The sequence below is a fragment of the Squalius cephalus genome, assembly GCF_949319135.1.
Source record: "Squalius cephalus genome assembly, chromosome: 17".
NCBI lineage: Eukaryota > Metazoa > Chordata > Actinopteri > Cypriniformes > Leuciscidae > Squalius > Squalius cephalus.
The window spans coordinates 35385947-35405408 of record NC_137138.1 but is presented as its reverse complement, the minus strand read 5'-3'; the positions used below and the strand labels follow the sequence as shown (position 1 = coordinate 35405408).

Below are 19462 nucleotides of genomic sequence, written 5' to 3'. Positions count from 1 at the left end.
TAACTAAATCACACTATAATCGCATTATAAAAAAATGCTTTTGTTATGCTGTGTTGATGAATCTTATCTAAATGTATGCTGAAATATGATGGTGTGGCAGACCAAATTCACAAAGATTCGACATGAATAGTCACTGCTAGAGAAATACACGTTTGTGTAATTGAACTCAAAACCACAAAACACGATGACATCTTTCCGGAGCCCCTTGCATGAAATATTGACCTGATCCTTTCTGGAGACCCTTTATAATGTCTTACGCTTGATGTACAGTGAAGCTCACCTGTAGCACTTTTTGCAACAGCATAACTTGGTTATATGCGTCCTACGTGCAATGGCATATTTTTACCGTATTTTGGATTAAAAGGGAATGTTCTGAGAACACCTTCTCAAGGTGAGAAACCATGCCGAGTTTCTTTCCTGATGTGAAATGATTTCATCCTCCTGTTAATTGGGCAGCTGCTGCATATCTGATAATCATCCAGAGCACAAGGCTCAGTCGGGGGCCGGTTGCATTGATTTTCACCAATTAATCAGTATGTTAGAGAATTGAAGCTCATGCCAAAACAAATTACAAATGTTAATGTTCATTATCAGGACACAAGCTCTGCATTCTGAGGCACACTTTCCGTTTGCAATTACTAAACACATTTGTGTTTCCTCCACTTCATTTTATCATAATGTAATTGTAAATAAGTTCTCAGGAGTCGTGCTGATTTCAAAGGACTGCAGGTTTTGAGAAGCAGACATGCTCGGGGTGGGAACGGGTAGTGTTTAATGAGCTGTGTCCCGCTTGTGTTTAGCTCACCTGCATTCCTGACAGCATGGGGTTGTGTTTCTGCGCTCACTCATTACAATACTCTAATTGCATGTTAATGAAGTGTTTGCTGAACGCTGCAACACTGACCCAGTCAACGACGACGCGCGGGTCAATGAGAGCGAGCACCGGTGAAGAGTGCTGAGTGAGAGTGAGAATCGGGACGCTGCGGAAGACCATTGTGTTCTTTCCGTTAAACTGCGTACAGTCAAACCAAAAATCATTCAGACACCAAATATAATTTTTGATATAGTTTTGACACTATAATAAATTTATGTAAGTAAGGATAGCAAAATAAAACAAACTGTGACATATTATACCCAAAAATTCTTCATACAGCGACTACCAGTAAAATTTATAAACATTTGGGACCAAATAATATTCCGACACTTTGAGCTGATCATGTTTTGCTGAAGTGTGTTTGCTAATGCTCTTTTTACACACAGACTGAACACAATGAAGCATTGCTTGGTGATTGGTTGAGCTAAATTGGTATTATCTAATTGTGTAGTTAAATTGAACAGCTGACAGATATTCAACATAATTCATGTGTGAGACAGTCTAACAGAAGGACGGACAAAACCAGTCAAATATCAACTGAGTTCTGCTCATATTTTATTACCATTTTCTAAACTATAGCGAATAAACTGTGATAATGTGAGAAATGTTGAAGGTGTGTGGTAGATTTTTCCTTAAACCTAACTACGTCCTTTTAGCCCGTCTGGAATGGTCCCTCTGTCGAACAGGGTTCTGCAGTCTGGCAGAATGAAGACAATGTGGTTCCTCGTCCCCTTCCATCCGACAGAGGGACATTCCGAGGACTCCTGGCTGGCTCGCCAAATTGTGGTAGATTTTTCTAGCTTGCTGCAGCAATAATCGACAAACAGACTTCAGCAAATGTCCTTTAAATGCTTTAATCACGGCCGGAAGAGTTCCCGAGCAGTTCTCACAATCAAAGGTCTTTGATTGTGAGGCCACATCTGGTCCATGTGGATTCCACGCATACCAGATCTTGGCCGGATCTGGTCTGGTTGCTGTCTGGGAAGTGTCCTGATATTAATCTTATATGTATATGTGTATATATTTTTTATTCTATTTTATTATTTATTTTCTTTATTACAGGGACAGTGCATATTAATAAACATTTCTGTCAATATGACAGATATATATATATATACCTATATACAGTGGTTAAAGTGGGATTTGGCAGGTGGGGGAACCCTCAAATTTTGTGTAGGTGCAACAGGGAAAAATTACTGACCGTGGGACAACATATTGAGTATCGTGGTATAGCAATACTATTTGGGACAAGATTGTCACTGTGGCACCAAGTATTACAATACTTATTTAATACTTTTAATGTTTTAATTTTGGTCCATCTACATCTACACTGATATGATGACGATACTATGTTAAAATTGCTGAACATCACGATATGCAACACAACCTTGTTTTTCACAATGTCAATTTAATCATAAAAATCAGAAGTCCAAAACTGACTAAAATGTGCGGTAGTTAGGTGGGTTCGGGGGCATGCTCCCCCGAGAAAATTTGGATTTCTCTGACCAACATATGTGCAATTTAGGGCTTTTGAAGGCCAATTTCTTTAAAAAAAGAAATAGCTTTAAAACTTTGTCATTAGATTATTTGTCAATACCTGCTCTCTCCTCATCTTCATCTTTCTTTTTCTCTCAGTCTCCTTCTGCCCTAATTCTTCCCCTCCTAAAACTGAACTTTGCTGATAGTCTTTTCATTTTCGTCTGTGTCAGTGAAGAAACTATACATAGGCTCAACTGATATTTATATGTTTTATGAGTCATTTTCTGAGACAAGTTTTAGGCTACCCATGAACATTAATACATAGAGGCAGGAAGAAGTACTTTAAACCAGCCTTTATTAATTATTATTGCAGAGATGGTTTGGGGCTGGGTCCGTGGGACTGTTTCTGGGGATTCACTTTTTATTTTGCCTACCTTTTGTCTTCTGCATTCTCCTTACCATTGTCTCCTGTTCTTCCCTCAGACTCGTCCCCCAGAAACAGTCCCACGGACCCAGCCCCAAACCCAATCTCTTAATAATTAATAAAGGCTGGTTTCTAAAGTACTTCTTCCTGCCTCTATGTATTAATGTTCATGGGTAGCCTAAATGGGTTCCATTCAGATCTTAACATTAAGTATTTTACTGTTAACAAGATTCAACAAGACATTTTCACCTGGCTAAACCCAATGTTTAGATCTGTTGTGGTATTTATGCAAATTAGCACGTAATTAGATTGTGCACCTTTTGTCCAAGTTAACAAACAATTTTAAAAAACTTGTAATACATTTTTTGTGTCTTGATGTAAGTAATCAACTCAGTAATTTTCATCGTGATATCTAAAGGTTTTTTTTTTTTTTACCCTATTCACATAGGCCTAAGTAAAATAATGGATAGGCATATGAATAGGCTATATTTGGGTCTTTTTCTAAACTTTCCCCTAATGGGATTCTTCGGGGCTTTTTTTTCCTTACTCAGGACATATTGAGGATACAAAATCAGTTGAGTTTGCTTGTGTTGCAATTTTGGCTTAAAATGACTGGACTATAACGCAGTTGGTGGAATTGGCAGACGTTCCCTTAAGCATCATGTGCTGTGGAAACGCGTCAAAGCATTCTCAGGTATAAATATAATATATAATATAATAATAAATAATAAAATATATTACAAGGGAAAACAAATGTCCGGCGAATATCGAACCTAAAACTAACTTTACCGCGCTCAACCACCGTGAGTGCATTTCCCGCAAGTTATCGCTGGCGTTCAGCGGGGAGGAGCGGGGAGGGGAGGCGTGAACCGATGCATGCACTCAAATCAGACAGGAAAACCATGAGAACATAACGTCGGGAAGCGTGTTTGTGAACGGGGCCAGGCGGTGATATTCAGTTTTGATTTGATGAATGATGAGAATAATTGAATTTGATGAGAATGATTTGATTTGAATCTATTTATTTATTTATTAATTTATCTGAGGTGCCGGAACGCAGTTCCGGACCGTTCCGGCCCACTTTAACCCCTGCCTATATATATATATATATATAACAGCCATATATTTAACAACTAGTTTCTGAAATACACACAGCATTCCATTTGAAGCAGTGAGGATGTTTTTCAGGCGATGCTGTGTGATGTAAAACTCAGCAACACAACACAACAGTGACCCGGGAGTAAATGAACTGCTGAGAGTTCAAACAGAAGAAGCTCTAAATTTTAGAAAGGCCGAGCCAGTGTCGTGACCTCAATCCAGATGCAGTCTGTTGTGTGGTCTGAAGTGAGGAGGAGCGTGCAAATGCACCTCAGCGGCTCCAGAAACATTTAGTAGAGGAAATTGCCAATAAAAAGCTTATCTAATGTTTTATTCGTTTAAACAGTATCAAACGGTTCCTTCAGTTCACCCCTTCAACGCTTTAGAGATAAATTGGCACAGTTGTGTGACGAACACTCATCTCTGATTCTAAATCTAATGGCAGCTAAAATTTCCCAAGTGTTTTTGTGTTTTCCGATCATTTGAATTAGGGGTTTATTAACTGTATTGGTGCTGTTATTTCGGTTAAACCTCATCACAAGACATTATCTGACAATTGATTTAAAAATTTGAATGACAAACTCTTAATTACATTTCATCAGAAAGTGGCAGGCAACACAGTGATGAAAACCACTACGAGTCCTCCGTATGCAGAATAATATCGGCCTTACGGCAGAGGTGAAGTATTATCAGTCACATAATCTATATTTAATAAAAAAAGTAATTAGTTTTTGTCGTTGGGTTTGCACAGCATCCGTGTCCTTGGACGAGAGTCACTTCTGCCCTCTTCATCCTAAAACTTTAGCACTTGGAGGCAAAGTGGTGTTTTTCCAGGAGCTGATCATCCATCTCGCTGGATTAGTGACGACCTCCTAAACAAACAAATCGCAGTTTTGTTCCCTGTACGGCAGCCACGCCCTTTTCAGTGCGCCCTATAAAGCTGCAGGTGTGTTAGGGTTTAAGAGCGAGCTTCCGTGTCCTTAAATCATTTACCCTCGGCAAACTCATATAACTACAAAACAGTTTAATGTTTTAATCCCCCTTGAGTCGGCCCAAAACCCCAGATGAGGGGACGCATCCTCACAAAACCACAACAGGCTTCATTAATCACGCTAATGCTGGCTATATTTTTAACCCTTACCATTTATCAGCCTGAGAGAGCATGACAGTGAGGAACAAACCCCTTCTCCCGCTCGCTCATGGGACGCCACTGATTCATAGTCTTATTCATCCCATGCCTTCCTGTTGTTTTATTCTCCGTCTCTTTATTCCCGTTCACTAGGACTTTGGCGACGACGGCTCGCTTTACATTACGAAGGTGACTACGATTCACATGGGGAACTACAGCTGTCACGCAGACGGCTATGAGGATCTGTCCCAAACCCACGTGCTCCAGGTGAATGGTTAGTAGTAGAATCTTTCATATCTCACCTTTGCTTTTCATGAACTCTGTTTTAATGTCTGTAAAGGTTATGAAATGGATGACTAAAGTTGTGCACCTTTTTTTTTACGGTGTCCACTTTATTTTACAGTCCTGTTCCCCATATTTACATACTATGTACTTATAGTAATTACAATAACTGGGTAAAAACTTACCCTGAACCTACACCTAAACCTAACCTTAACCCATGTAGTTGCCTTATATTAACCAGTGCTTAGGTACGTACACTGCAAGTACACATAAGTGCACATACTGTAAAATAAAGTGCAACCATAAATCACTTTAGTAATTACAAAAACAATCTAAAGGTTAAGCGTGGCAGTAATACCGTATGATGCACATTGCAGTAAGGCTACGTCCACATCTATCCAGAAAGATTTGAAAACACATCTTTTCATGTGTTAATTTTCATCTTTCATTACATTTACATCTCATCAGAATAAACTCCAAGTTCAAGAACAAAGTTCCAGGAAAAGGGACTGCAGAACATACGTTTTATGGTAGTAGAGAAACTATGTAAGGTAGTGACCAAAAAGTGATGTCTGGCCTAGGAAAATTTACACATTCACCTTTTTTCAAATATAAAAAAAAAAAAATGTTGATTTTGTAAGCATATTGCATATTTGTACATGGAGTCAATTGTTTTATTTGTTTTGTAAGCATATTGCATATTTGTGCATGGAGTTGATTGTTTTATTTGTGATAATAACGCACTGAAACATACCAAATAAATTACCTATTGCCTATTGCATAGTAAAATAAAAGCTGTAGCTGTAGTTTGCCTTTTTTTTTTTTTTTTTGCCAAATAATTTTGTCAGATAAATACCGTAACCAAGTTTAGTGCCTCATATTTGAGCCTGGTTTCTTTCTCCATTCTGTCACCTGATGGAGTTTGGGTTCCTTCCCACTGTCAGCTTTGGCTTTTGTCTTGTTTAGTTGGCTATAGAGAGATGGGGAAACTAGCACATCATTTTAGAAAGGAAACCCTGCTTTAGTTACGACAAGGAAAGAAGGTTTAGTGCAGTGGGTCTGAATACGAATATGTATATATATATATATATATATATATATATATATATATATATATATTTGTTGGATTTCAAACCTTTTTTGAAATTGTGTTGATAAAGAAAATAGTTTTCATCTTTAGGTTGTTCAAACCTTTAATTACAAGGCATAATTTTTCACTGAGGGAGATGAAGGGATATAAACAAACACTGTATTGGAACAAAGATAACAATCCTTTAATATATTTGCCAGAGAAAAATACTGGGAGAATTTTCAATTAACGGGGACAATAAGCGTGATTGTTCTCGAGCTTGTTTTGTCAGTAGAGTCGCTCTAATTGAAGAGAGATACGGCTGAATGAAGAGCCTTGAGCGGGACGTGTGTTTGTTGCTCAATCCCCCACCTCATCTCTCATTCGTGTCATTAAATGACCATTTCTGACTAACAAAAAAGCAGGCAATCCAAAATAAAGCAATTGTTCTGGAATTGAATGACTTTCTCTGTTGTTCACAGTCTCTTTTATTTTTGTTCTCTTTGTCCTTCTAGTGCCTCCAGTAATCCTGGTGTATCCGGAGACTCAGGCCCAGGAACCCGGTGTTGCTGCCAGCTTGCACTGCCATGCAGATGGTCTTCCAAACCCCAAACTCTCCTGGCTGAAGAACGGCCTGGACCTGCAGCCACACGCATCCAAGCAGATCGCGCTTCTCGGTACGACCCTCCGCCCTTCCTCTTGGGAATCAGATAAAGACAGACAGCACTTGAAAAAGTTTCACTACGATTTACTAACAAAAAATTTGTGAAACCAAAAAAACTCATTTTTACACTTAGAAATATTGATTACATTTTTAAGCAGTGAAATCAATTACATACACTGTATGAACTGAGTAAATGTAAGTAAAAGTAGATCTGAGTAACGGCATCTGGTACAATAAAGAGTAACTCTCGCCAAAATGCAACCTAGGCTCTTTTTGTTAATCTACCCGAGGCAAACTTGCATTTAAAAGCATAATTAGAATGGAAACGCCACTTTTAAGTTTGACCGTATTTTCGTTTTAAGTTAAAATGCCTTGTGAACTCTGTGAACACAAACAATGTTCTCAATGCTGGAGTTCATGTGTAGAGCCGCTGGTGACACTTCCAGCACAGTTTCATGTTGTGTCGAGCCGCATTAGTGTTTTAAAAATAGAGATTTTTGATGCTATCATAGTCGTGCCCCATTCACTCCCATTCACAAGGCATTTAACCTAAAACGAAAATACGGTCAAACTTAAAAGTGGTGTTTCCATTCTAATTATGCTTTTAAACTAAAGTTTGCCTCAAGTAGACTCTTAGCTCTATTACTGCTACAGAATTATGTTTTAACAGACTGATGTGTAATGGACAGCATATGAAACGAAGCATATGAAAAATATCCGGTAACACTTTCTATTAAGCCCATGCTTATAATGAATTATAGCCCCGTTTATACTTATTTATGAGTAAGTATTACTATTCTATATTTATAAAGACTCATTAAGACCTATACTGCAATATAAGAATAGTTATAGTTACATTTATATTATTTTTATAATTCCTTATCTTAAGTCATGCATTTGCTTTTTCAATGTGCATGCTCATAATCCATTATACACTGATTTATAAAATATAAAATAGACCCATAGACACTTGTTTGCTGTACCAATTAGTTATCAATTATGTCTTTAATGGCTAATGTTTGCATTAGAGGTCATGAATGGTCATTTTGATTTGATCTCCTCAGCCATATGCATGGTTTTGCTTATAGCAGTTTGGAATTATACTTTCAAAAATAGTGTTGCAGTGTTTTGCTAGTATGTAAGATTAAAAAATATATATATTTTTTTTTTCAACTATTTGTATTAATGATTTCTGTTTTTTCCCCATTATTTTATTACAGGAATTATTGTTCTTTAGTTACATTTAACATTTAACTTAAAATGTATAAGAACATCAAGATTTCTTAACATTTTCTTTGCATCCTACATTTTAACTTGACTTAGGTTAGTAACTGTATTATTGTGAACTGAACCATACGACTGAATAATTAATACTTATTAATCAGTCTATAATGAATTATGAGCATGCACACTGAAAAAGCAAATGCATGACTAAAAATAATTTAAATGTAACTATAACTGTTCTTATAATGCAGTGTAGGTCTTAATGAGTCTTTATAAATATGTTTATAAAATAGTAATTTATAGTCTTCATAGAAAGTGTTCCCAAACCTCCTCCACACGCAGCAGTGGATTGCATCTGTGAAGTAAATCGTTTCTCAAGCTCTGTGGGAGTGAACCTGCAAGGACGACGATGATGATGATGATGATAAAAACAGTCCATGAAATGACGATCGCGGTTCTTCTGAAGAGGCCTGTGGTTTCAGCAGGAGTGCAGTATTGTTTACAGAGTAGCCTCTTATTAGATAGCACTTTATTGGTTGAGTCGGTCCATTACACCCTGTAATAGGCTGTGATTTGCATCAGATGTTTGTGCTGCTTAAGTTCTGTATAAAAAAGACGAGAGCTTCAAGGTCTCATTTCTCTCATTTATTTGTTTCAGCTCCATCGTCTTTCCAGCGGTTCTGGTTATTTATTGGTTCTTTGGAGGTTTAATATAGCACAGAATGTTAGTGGAAGTGGTGTAGTTCAGATGAGCATTTGTGTTTCTCTGGCCATTCATTATCCTCTTGTGTTGTGAGTGTATTTCCGTCTGCTTTCATTTCCCTCTGCTTTCATGCACACATTAATATTTTATAAGCGCTCTTTTAAAGCTCTTCTGTTTCTGTTTGTGTCCACGGAAATATGTACAGCATCAAGATAAAAGATGATGAAAAATTCACTTTCACAGGATGACAAATAACAGGCCTAGCTCAGTGCGGAGACACGATGTGTCATTTTGTGTCCAATGATTATTTTTGTTTTATTGCTATGTGGAAAGATGGATAGACGTGTAAGCGCACTGATGGCGACGTAAAAAATGAGTCTTGATTTATAAAGCAAGGTAAACAATCACAAGCCATAGTTTCCATCAGGGGTTTCCCACCTGGGGTTCGACTTGATGAAAAGCGAATAATTATTAAATCATTAAAATATCGAATTAAAAAATAATTTCAAATGAAAACAATCAAAATAAAACACTCAAACACTAAATAAAGATTAAATATGTGTTACTAAATTATTGAAACATTAATGTAAAATCTAATTCAAATAAATATTTTAGATCAAAGGGGTTCAGCTGACAAAAGAACTGGGAATCCCTGGTTTAAATGAACTGTTATTTTTAGGTAAACAAAACTAATATAGCTTTGGTGTGTTTTTACAATTATAGGCACTTTTTCCTTTTAGGAAATAAACTCCAATGTACATAGTGTTAATTTCGTTAACGAAAACTATGATGAAAAAGTGTGTTCATTTATATGATAAATAGTCTATAATCAATCAGGAAACTAGATGAGGTAAAGTAAAGCATGCATATGAGTCGACATTCTCTTGATTTGTGATTTATGCCAACAACAAAAAATTGGTGCAAAAAAATAAATTAAAATAAAATGACAACAGTCGTTGCGATTATAATTTTGTGCAAAATAATCGTGATTATCAATTTAACCTTCATGCACCATGACGAAAATGTGACTACGTTTTCATCGACTAAACAAAACAGAACAAGGTTGACTAATTATGATAAAATCTAAAAAGTACATTTCACACAGGACTAAGATTAAATTACAAAAAATAGCTGATGAAATGACCACTACTCCTGTGAATTTATCTACAACAGTGGACACACACTGGCAGAGGTTGTATATCACTGACATACAGTAATATACTGTATTCAATAGCATTATTATATTCTTTTACGTTCACTCAAAATGATCGACTTCTTTGTTTCGCTTAGGCACATTTCACGGCTAATATTTTACATACACTGAATCTCACTTTTTGTGCATAATAAATGAAAAGATATTCACTTTGATTTGTCTTTGTTTTCATCACAGATCACGCCTCATATTTCATCTCTTGCTCCTCTTTGACACTGTCGCCTTAAATGCTGTTTGTTCTTGTAAGGTTTTGTTGTAAATCATGCCCTTGGCTCAGCATTCACTACACGAGTTAATGCGTAACATTATTTTCATCGGCATAAATTTATGGGGTTGAAATGAATATGAATATACTGTACGAGAGAAAATGCAAATCCTGTATATCAGGACGTGGAAATGGTGGCACTTTCTTCTGTCTTCTCGAGTTTAAATGCCCCTGCGGTGTGACAAATGAATGTTTTAAAGGCTCTGAATTAATATGAGCTCACAAATACTGCATGCATGATAATTCTATGCAAAAGGCTAATTATAATTTCATGTCTATAATCCACTTGCAGTACATAAATGCACCTGATATGGAAATATGAAGTCAAGCTGCAAAAGAAAGTATAAAGCCGTATAAAGAGGCCAGTGGTGAGAAGCTCTTGTTCGAATCGAGTCTGTATTTAGAGGATAGATAGAATGAGATCAATAGAAGGACAGGAAAGTGCTAGAGATGAGAGAATAAAGGTGAAGTGAGGAGAGAGAGAACTCCCCTGCATGTGTGTGTGATCTTTGGCGGCACATGAAAGCGCTCGAGTGACACAGACAGCGTTCAGAGATGCTTGTGTTGTGATCAAGACAGCATCTGAGACTCGCTGAACTTCGAGAGCAGCAGTCCTGAGGTGTCACACACACACACACACACAACAAAAGATCTGCCAGTCTTCTCAGTTTACAAGCACCGCTTTGGTTTGGAGATTGTGTGTGTTCATCCATAAAGCAGAGTTATTATCTTCATGCTCATTATTACTTCAAACGCTGAATCTTTTGGTGACCGGATCCCAGAATCTTTGAGGTGATGTAGTAATGAACGCTGATGTCGTCAGTATTCACAGGTGCGGAGATGTAATGTGTGCATGGTTTGGATGAGCTTCACTACTCAAGCCCTGAGCTCAGCACTCAGACACAATAATCCTATAGCCGACTCGCATTTATTAAATGATGGAGGAATGTTGTCAGAGACCCTTTTAATGACTGAAGAATGATTTATTCATGAAATCCATTTGGTAATGAAAGTAAAGTCATTTGCAATGTTTTTATGGCTGAATTTAATTAGCATCAAAGCTCAATAAGAATAAAAGTGAAACACCATCAAAGTAACATCTTGAACTGTAGCATCGTGTGTGTGTGTGTGTGTGTGTGAGAGAGAGAGAGAGAGCGCTCTCAAAAATATACCAGCCAGCCTTCAAAACTCACGCAGCACATTGTAAAAACTGTTCTTTAAAAAGATCTTTAACTACCATGTACTAACATTCAGTGGCAGCGGGTGGGTTTTACAGTAGAGAAGGCACACTAGGACTACGTCTACATTAATCCAGATACATTTGATAACAGCGTTTTCGTTTATAAACGCTCTGCGTCCACATTAGCGATTTCAGGCGTTTTCAGACGTTTCAGTGTGGACGAGAAACTTTTGAAAAACGCCTGAAAACGCTAAATTCACCTTTACTGTGCATGTGTAAAACCCCACAAAAGATCACTGACATGATTCAGATGGAAAAATAAATAATGAAATTATCACGCATTTCTTCTGACAGGATCATTTTATTTAGTAAAATATCTCAGCATTCACTGATGCGGTCCAGGTCGCACGCAGTCACCGTATGTTTGGTCTAAAACGCATGTATTGTCGCAGGACAGCAAATGTGAGTAAATTCTGTCATCTTTGCAGGACTGTGATATGAAGAGTGTGCAATGTAGAATATTTTTAGTAACAGTGTGAAAGTGAATAGCACATAACAGGCACAATACTGGTATGAACATGAATATCTATTGGTACAATATGCGTCACATGACTAAATTTACATCATCGTTTTAAACACCACCGGTTTCTCAGTCCACACTACAACGTGAAAACGGTGTTTTCAAATGTATCCACTTTGGAGAGCGTTTTCAAAAAGCTTCGTTTTCATTAATAAAAACGCCGTCTCAGTGTGGACGGAAGGCCAAAACGGAGAGAAAAATATACATTTTCAAACGAAAATGTATTAGTGTGGACATGGCCTAGATTGTAGCAGTCTGGCGATCTTTCATAGTCATGTTCAGTTTCATTTTCCTCTTCACTGTTTTGCTTGAGTTCTCATTCATTCATTAGTTGTCATGGTTCCTGATTAGTTCACACCTGTTCCTTGTTTCGTTAATGATCTTTCTTTGTGTATTTAAGCCCTCAGTTTTTCTCAGTTCATTGTCTCACGTTAACGTTTATGGTGGTTGTGGTTTTCTCTGAGTGTTTATTAAAGTTTATTTCTATTGATAATCGTCATCCTGTGCCAAGCATCATTCTTATCTGTTTGGCTTACCTATAAAGCTCACTGTGACAGAACGTGAGACCCTCAAAACGAGTAACAAAAAACAATAGCAAAAGGGTAAATATGGATATATCTGCTGTTTGTCTGCTTCTACTTGAGCAGGGAGACCACTCCCTCGAGGATCTCACAAGGGACTTGATCTGGCGTGACTCACCCTCTATCTATGCTACACTATACCCGGGTTTCACAGACAAGGCTTAAGTCTAGACCCAGACTAGCATGCATTTTGGAGCTGTTTTAACTAAAAGCAACTTGCACTGATATATATTTTAAAATATGTCAGTGCAATTGTTTTGTCTCAAGATGTACACCAGAAATGTTTTTTCTAAGATATGTTTATAAAAGCTACTTAAATGCCCTAACTGAACTAAGGCCTAATCCTGGCCTAATCCTGGCTTAATCTAATCCCTGTCTGTGGAATCGGGTCTATGTCTCTGCTGGTTAAGATGAGTTACAAGTCTTCTCAGTCATCATTGGTTAATCCCAGTTACTGGTTAAGCCCAGTTCCAGGTCTTCTCAGTCATACTGGTCAAGCCCAGTTTCGAGTCTTCTCGGTCATCACTGGTTAAGCCCGGTTCCAAGTCTTCTCAGTCATCATTGGTTAAGCCCAGTTCCAAGTCTTCTCAGTCATACTGGTTAAGCCCAGTTAAAAGTCTTCTTGGTCATCACTGGTTAAGATCAGTTACAAGTCTTCTCAGTCATCACTGGTTAAGCCCAGTTCCAAGTCTTCTCAGTCATACTGGTTAAGCCCATTTACAAGTCTTCTCAGTCATCACTGGTTAAGCCCAGTTCCAAATCTTCTCAGTCATCACTGGTTAAGCCCAGTTCCAAGTCTTCTCAGTCATACTGGTTAAGCCCATTTACAAGTCTTCTCGGTCATCACTGGTTAAGCCCGGTTCCAAGTCTTCTCAGTCATCACTGGTTAAGCTCAGTTCCAAGTCTTCTCAGTCATACTGGTTAAGCCCAGTTAAAAGTCTTCTTGGTCATCACTGGTTAAGATCAGTTACAAGTCTTCTCGGTCATCACTGGTTAAGCCCGGTTCCAAGTCTTCTCAGTCATACTGGTTAAGCCCATTTACAAGTCTTCTCAGTCATCACTGGTTAAGCCCAGTTCCAAGTCTTCTCAGTCATACTGGTTAAGCCCAGTTCCATGTTTTCTCAGTCATACCGGTTAAGCCCAGTTCCTGTTTTTCTCAGTCATACTGGTCAAGCCCAGTTAAAAGTCTTCTCGGTCATCACTGGTTAAGCTCAGTTACAAGTCTTCTCAGTCACACTGGTTAAGCCCAGTTCCAAGTCTTCTCAGTCATACTGGTTAAGCCCAGTTAAAAGTCTTCTTGGTCATCACTGGTTAAGCTCAGTTACAAGTCTTCTCGGTCATCACTGGTTAAGCCCGGTTCCAAGTCTTCTCAGTCATACTGGTTAAGCCCATTTACAAGTCTTCTCAGTCATCACTGGTTAAGCCCAGTTCCAAGTCTTCTCAGTCATACTGGTTAAGCCCATTTACAAGTCTTCTCGGTCATCACTGGTTAAGCCCGGTTCCAAGTCTTCTCAGTCATCACTGGTTAAGCCCAGTTCCAAGTCTTCTCAGTCATACTGGTTAAGCCCAGTTCCATGTCTTCTCAGTCATACTGGTTAAGCCCAGTTCCATGTTTTCTCAGTCATACCGGTTAAGCCCAGTTCCAGGTTTTCTCAGTCATACTGGTCAAGCCCAGTTAAAAGTCTTCTCGGTCATCGCTGGTTAAGCCCTTTTCCAAGTCTTCTCAGTCATCTCTGGTTCAGCCCAGTTCCAAGTCTTCTCAGTCATACTGGTTAAGCCCAGTTCCAAGTCTTCTCAGTCATCTCTGGTTAAGCCCTTTTCCAAGTTATATTCACCCAGCCCAAGTCATCTTCGTCTCCACTGGTTCGGGCTCCTGACACTGGACCCTCTCATGAGGACTCACTTTTTTCTTTTCTTTTTTTGCTTTATGGCTTAAATGGCTTACTTTGATCACTTTTAGACAGACAATTTAAAATAAAACAACACATATAAGCAAGACAATATAAATATAATTTCACTCACATCACTTGAAGCAAAAGATCCATCCTTCTGTCCTTTTAAATGTCCGTGTTAAAACAGCACTTTCGGCCATTTGATTGCTGTAGCCTATGGTGTCCAGCTTAGGCGTGGGGTCTTCCTTCTTTATTCATTAGCATCATTCATTTGTAGCTGCTGTTCAAATGCCAGGAAAAATGGTCAGAGATGAGACAAACTTATGCATATTTGTGAAATTAGTCAAATATTGGTACATGTGCCATCAAGACCTTGATCTGACCCTGAGAAATTACTTTCATTGTTGTAACTTAATATAGGTTTATTCAGCAATATTACATCATATTTTGGCTTGAATAAACAAATGAATTTAGATGCCACCACACCACATTTTTAGGTTACTTGACAAAAGAAACCTAATTTAAAAGAAAAAGTTCTGAAATAGAAGACAAGACATGCCAACTTTACCTTTCCCTCCTTTGGTCATTTTCGAAAGAAAACATTTCTGCTGAAAAAACAAACACTCAATAAATCCAAGTATTGGACTTTATAACTCGGCACAGTATTAGCTGCACCACAGGGAAGCCTTTATGGGTTTTAGGAATGCCTTCAGCCAAAGCTCTGTCAATGAAAAATGTTATTGGTCGACTGTAGGAACAAACACTTCAAAGTTACTTTTGAGATTTATGTTATTGCCCTGTAGGTGCTTGTTGATTTTGTTAGAGGCACTTTTTCTTTGGTGTGTGTGTGTGTGTGTGTGTTAACTAGGAATGTGCCCGAAGCCAAATACCTTATTCGGAAAGGCACGGATAATGGCTTTACAATAAATATGAATTCTACCGAATAATAGGAAAAATATTCGGCAGACACAGTCACTCTTCCTCTTTGCTGGATTGCAGCTGAGCCAGGGGTTCATAGCACAATATTTTACATAATCCTCTAAAATCACTACGCAATAATGAGTGTGTGAAGTGCACAAGTGTAAACTCTATGAATGAAGGATTTTTTCAGAGTGATCACAAATCAAATATTGCATTGCGTCTCTCAGAAGTCAGAGCCTGTCAGAGTAATATTAATTAAAATACCACACCATACACATTTACAACTATATGTCTATTTAAATTTCCTCTGCTGCACACCCCTAGTGTTAACCCTGCTTAACAATCCAGCATGAATCCTGTGTGGTCCAGGCTGGTTTATGCTGGTTAGAGCTGGTATAGTTGCTGGTCTTGCTGCATAGTCAAACTGAACTGGTCCACCAGCACTCCTCCTTCCCATGCCGGGGACAAGCAAACCAGCATCCCATTCCGGACCAGCCATGCTGGATTTTTTAGCAGGGAAGAGATAGGAAATATAGGGATTACACAGTAAATGCAGTGGATCATCTAACTCTGTGTTGTTGTATTTCTTCAGCTAATGGCAGTGAGCTTCACATCGGTAGTGTGCGTTATGAAGACACTGGGGCTTATACATGCATCGCTAGAAACGAGGTTGGCGTGGATGAAGACATCTCATCTCTGTTTGTGGAAGATTCGGCACGTAAGACACGTGAGTGATGATATAGTGTTTCAGCAAAGATTGTAATGATTATGAAATGAGCTATGCACTAAAAAAAGGTAATATTTAACTTAAATATATAGTTCAGTCATGAAACTCAAGAGGGCTAAGCGTTTACATGCAATCTGCAAGCAATCACATCATTACCACATGGCACAAGCTGATAGGTCTCTGCTGATCCCACAGCCAATGAGATTGCTTGCTCAACATTTAAATAGTCTGGTCCAGTGTTTGCTGTAGGCTAGTTCCTCTGAACCCCTCCACCTGCCTAGATCTACTACGGGATTGTCTATTTATGCAGCAGCAGATCTCACCCAACCATCTACCTATATCAATTTATACCAACAAAACTATTTTTATGGGTTTAAAGGGATTGTTCATCCAAAATAGTTCATCCATAGTATTATTATTGATTCTACAATGGAAGTTACTGGCTACCGTCAACTGGTTACCAACGTTCTTCAAAATATATTTTTGTTCAACAGAAGAAAAAACTCAGGTTTGGAACAATTTGAGCAAGCAAGCAAGCAACTTTATTTATATAGCACATTTTTTAAACAACAGACGTTGCCCCAAAGTGCTTTCCAAAATAATAACATGAAAGTCATACAACAAAACAAACGTACTTTATTCAAAAGCTAAAGAAAATAAATACGTTTTTAAATAAGACTTAAAAGTTGTAATCTATGGAGCTGACCTCACATGGAATGCGAGACTGTTCCAGAGTTTGGGACCCACCACGGAAAAAGCACGATCTCCTTTTGATTTTAAATTGCAACGAGGTACTTTTAAAAGTCGTTGATCGGAGGACCTGAGAACTCTAAAAGGAGAGTAAGGAACTATAAGATCAAGTCAAGTGAAGTCACCTTCAAATTTTTCATTTTGGGGTGAACTATCCCTTTAAATCAGGCAGAAAAAGCTCTTTATAGTAACATTTGCAGGTTACCACTTTTTTACAGTGTGATTATAGTCACGTGATGATCTATACTGTATTTGGGAGAATCATGTTGTTGGCTAAGATGTAGTGGTAAACTCTTGCACACTATCGTATGGGTTGCTGGTTCAGTCATTACTGGGAGGGATTTACAAGTCGGCTCACATGTAATGAAGTCACCAATGCGGGAAGGACAGTTTGTCATTAATAAGGTTTTAATGGTCATACAGCAATAAACATCTTCAGATGTGAACAACCCTGTGGTGTATTTGCCCAAAAGCCAATTCCTGTTTCGAAAATTATAGACATTTTCTGGACTGTTAAATTTACAGTGTTCAATTACAGTGAAACGAAGGTCTATAGATCTGAGGATGTCAGTAAATGGGGGATTATTTTCCGTCCACATTTGGCCTTAGTTGAGTAAAAGAGGTGTAAATCATGGATCAGTACCTTCCTCCCATGCCTTATTTCTTAATTATGTTAATACTTGTCAGTAATATACAGTAAGACATGGAAGACTTGCATCAGCATGATAAAACTAGAAGGAATAAAAGTAGTGTGTTCTGTCCATGAGCTCCTCAGGACCATTATCAAAGTGTTATAATAAAATGTTCATCCCGTCATATTTTCTGTAACACAATGTCTTTGTTGAATATAAAGGGCCTCATAAAAGACCCATACGAAGAGGACAAAGGCTGGTTATTTTTGCATTCAAATCATCTCTAATAAGACCTTTGAATAAGTCTTTTATATGTTAACCCTCGTGTTTTGGAGCTGAGAGACCTCAAGGCCAATTTAATATCTCGAAAAATAGACTTAAAATTGAACGAGCAGGTTGATATTTCATGAGGTTATGAAAATAAAGTATACAATTTCACTTTGCCTGAACTCATGCCAGATCAGCTGTTCCCAATGGAAATTGACGTAGTGAGTGTGAGTATAGTAAATTTGAGTAAATCTCTGAGACGCATAAAAACATCAACAAAAGCAATGCAAAATATTCCTCTACTGTTGCTGTACACTGCTGACAGCTGTTTGTTGTATTCTTCTACTCTTTATTGGATACCAGACATGTTTCTGAAAAGTGCATGTCCAGTGCACGAGACAAGGCTTTAGTAATATCTTCAGTGAGCTCAGAGGGACATGCTAAAGGAATCTCAGAGAAAAAGCACAGGGTAATACTGAAATAAAGGTCATCTAGTCCAGCAGCCCATTTCCACCTTCAGGGCCTTTATTACTAGATCTTTAAGTAGTCCAGGAGATCCTCTTAATGTGCAATCACTACAGACAGTCCCGTTCCTCACGTGTCCAGTGTGTTTCTCTGTGTCCACTAACTCTGCTCTGTGTTTCCTCATGCTGTCCATCTAGTGGCCAACATTCTCTGGAGGGAGGAAGGTAAATAAATGTCTGATTATCTGTCTGATTAATGTCCATTTTATGAAAAAATTAAATAAAATACATATTGTTTGTATTTTGTAATACACAGTCTCTCATAAAAAAAAAAAAAGATTTTGAGATACTGTGTATGGACTGAATAAGTTCTTACTAAAATGAACAAATCCTGGCATATCTGAAACATGTATTAATGTTAAGCTACCCAGACAGCAACATAGTGTCGGCCCAGATCCGGGTCACGTCTGGCACACATGTGTACCGGATGTGGGCCAGATCTGGGCCGAACCTATGTTGCTGTTTGGGTAATGAACCATTACTTGGTGAAACACTAGTTTAATGTCATTACTAGGGGTGAAACAATATATCGTGTCACAATATATCGCAATACAAAAATGCAACAATATGTATTGTGGATAGTTCACCCAAAATAAAAATTACTGTGCTTGAAAAAATCAATTTACAGAGTGTTAGTGTCAGTATACTATATATAATGTTGAATTGAATGTATAATAATGCAATGGGGGAATATTAGTGTGTCCTGATAATGCCAAATGTCTGATGTTACCAGTAAAAAGTGTCCTACATTATTATAAATATATCTAGTCAGTGACAGAGAATATTCATCTACAATAATTCAGTATTTTCAGCTTCAGAATCATGAATATTGTTATTCTGGTGTCTCTATTGTCCTGTGCTTTAGGTTTCAGCACCGAGTCCAAGACTATTCACTTACACACACAATGTAATATCAAATTTAGCATTTTAATCAACAGTTAATTCTTTGTTAACATTTTATCATATATCGTGATATGTATCGAA

The 19462-nt window shown here is 37.9% G+C and overlaps 1 protein-coding gene across 2 annotated transcripts in view; it reads left to right on the top strand.

Moving 5' to 3' along the window:
• Positions 1 to 19462, top strand: part of fstl4 (follistatin-like 4) — a 233319-nt gene that overhangs the window by 199079 nt on the left and 14778 nt on the right. The window contains exons 8-11 of one of the 2 annotated variants that reach the window (XM_079847135.1): positions 5158 to 5278; positions 6871 to 7032; positions 16171 to 16305; positions 18617 to 18643. In XM_079847135.1, coding sequence (XP_079703261.1) covers positions 5158 to 5278; positions 6871 to 7032; positions 16171 to 16305; positions 18617 to 18643 — 445 coding nt within the window. The remainder of the gene's footprint in view (positions 1 to 5157; positions 5279 to 6870; positions 7033 to 16170; positions 16306 to 18616; positions 18644 to 19462) is intronic. The other variant, XM_079847136.1, reaches the window with a different exon arrangement.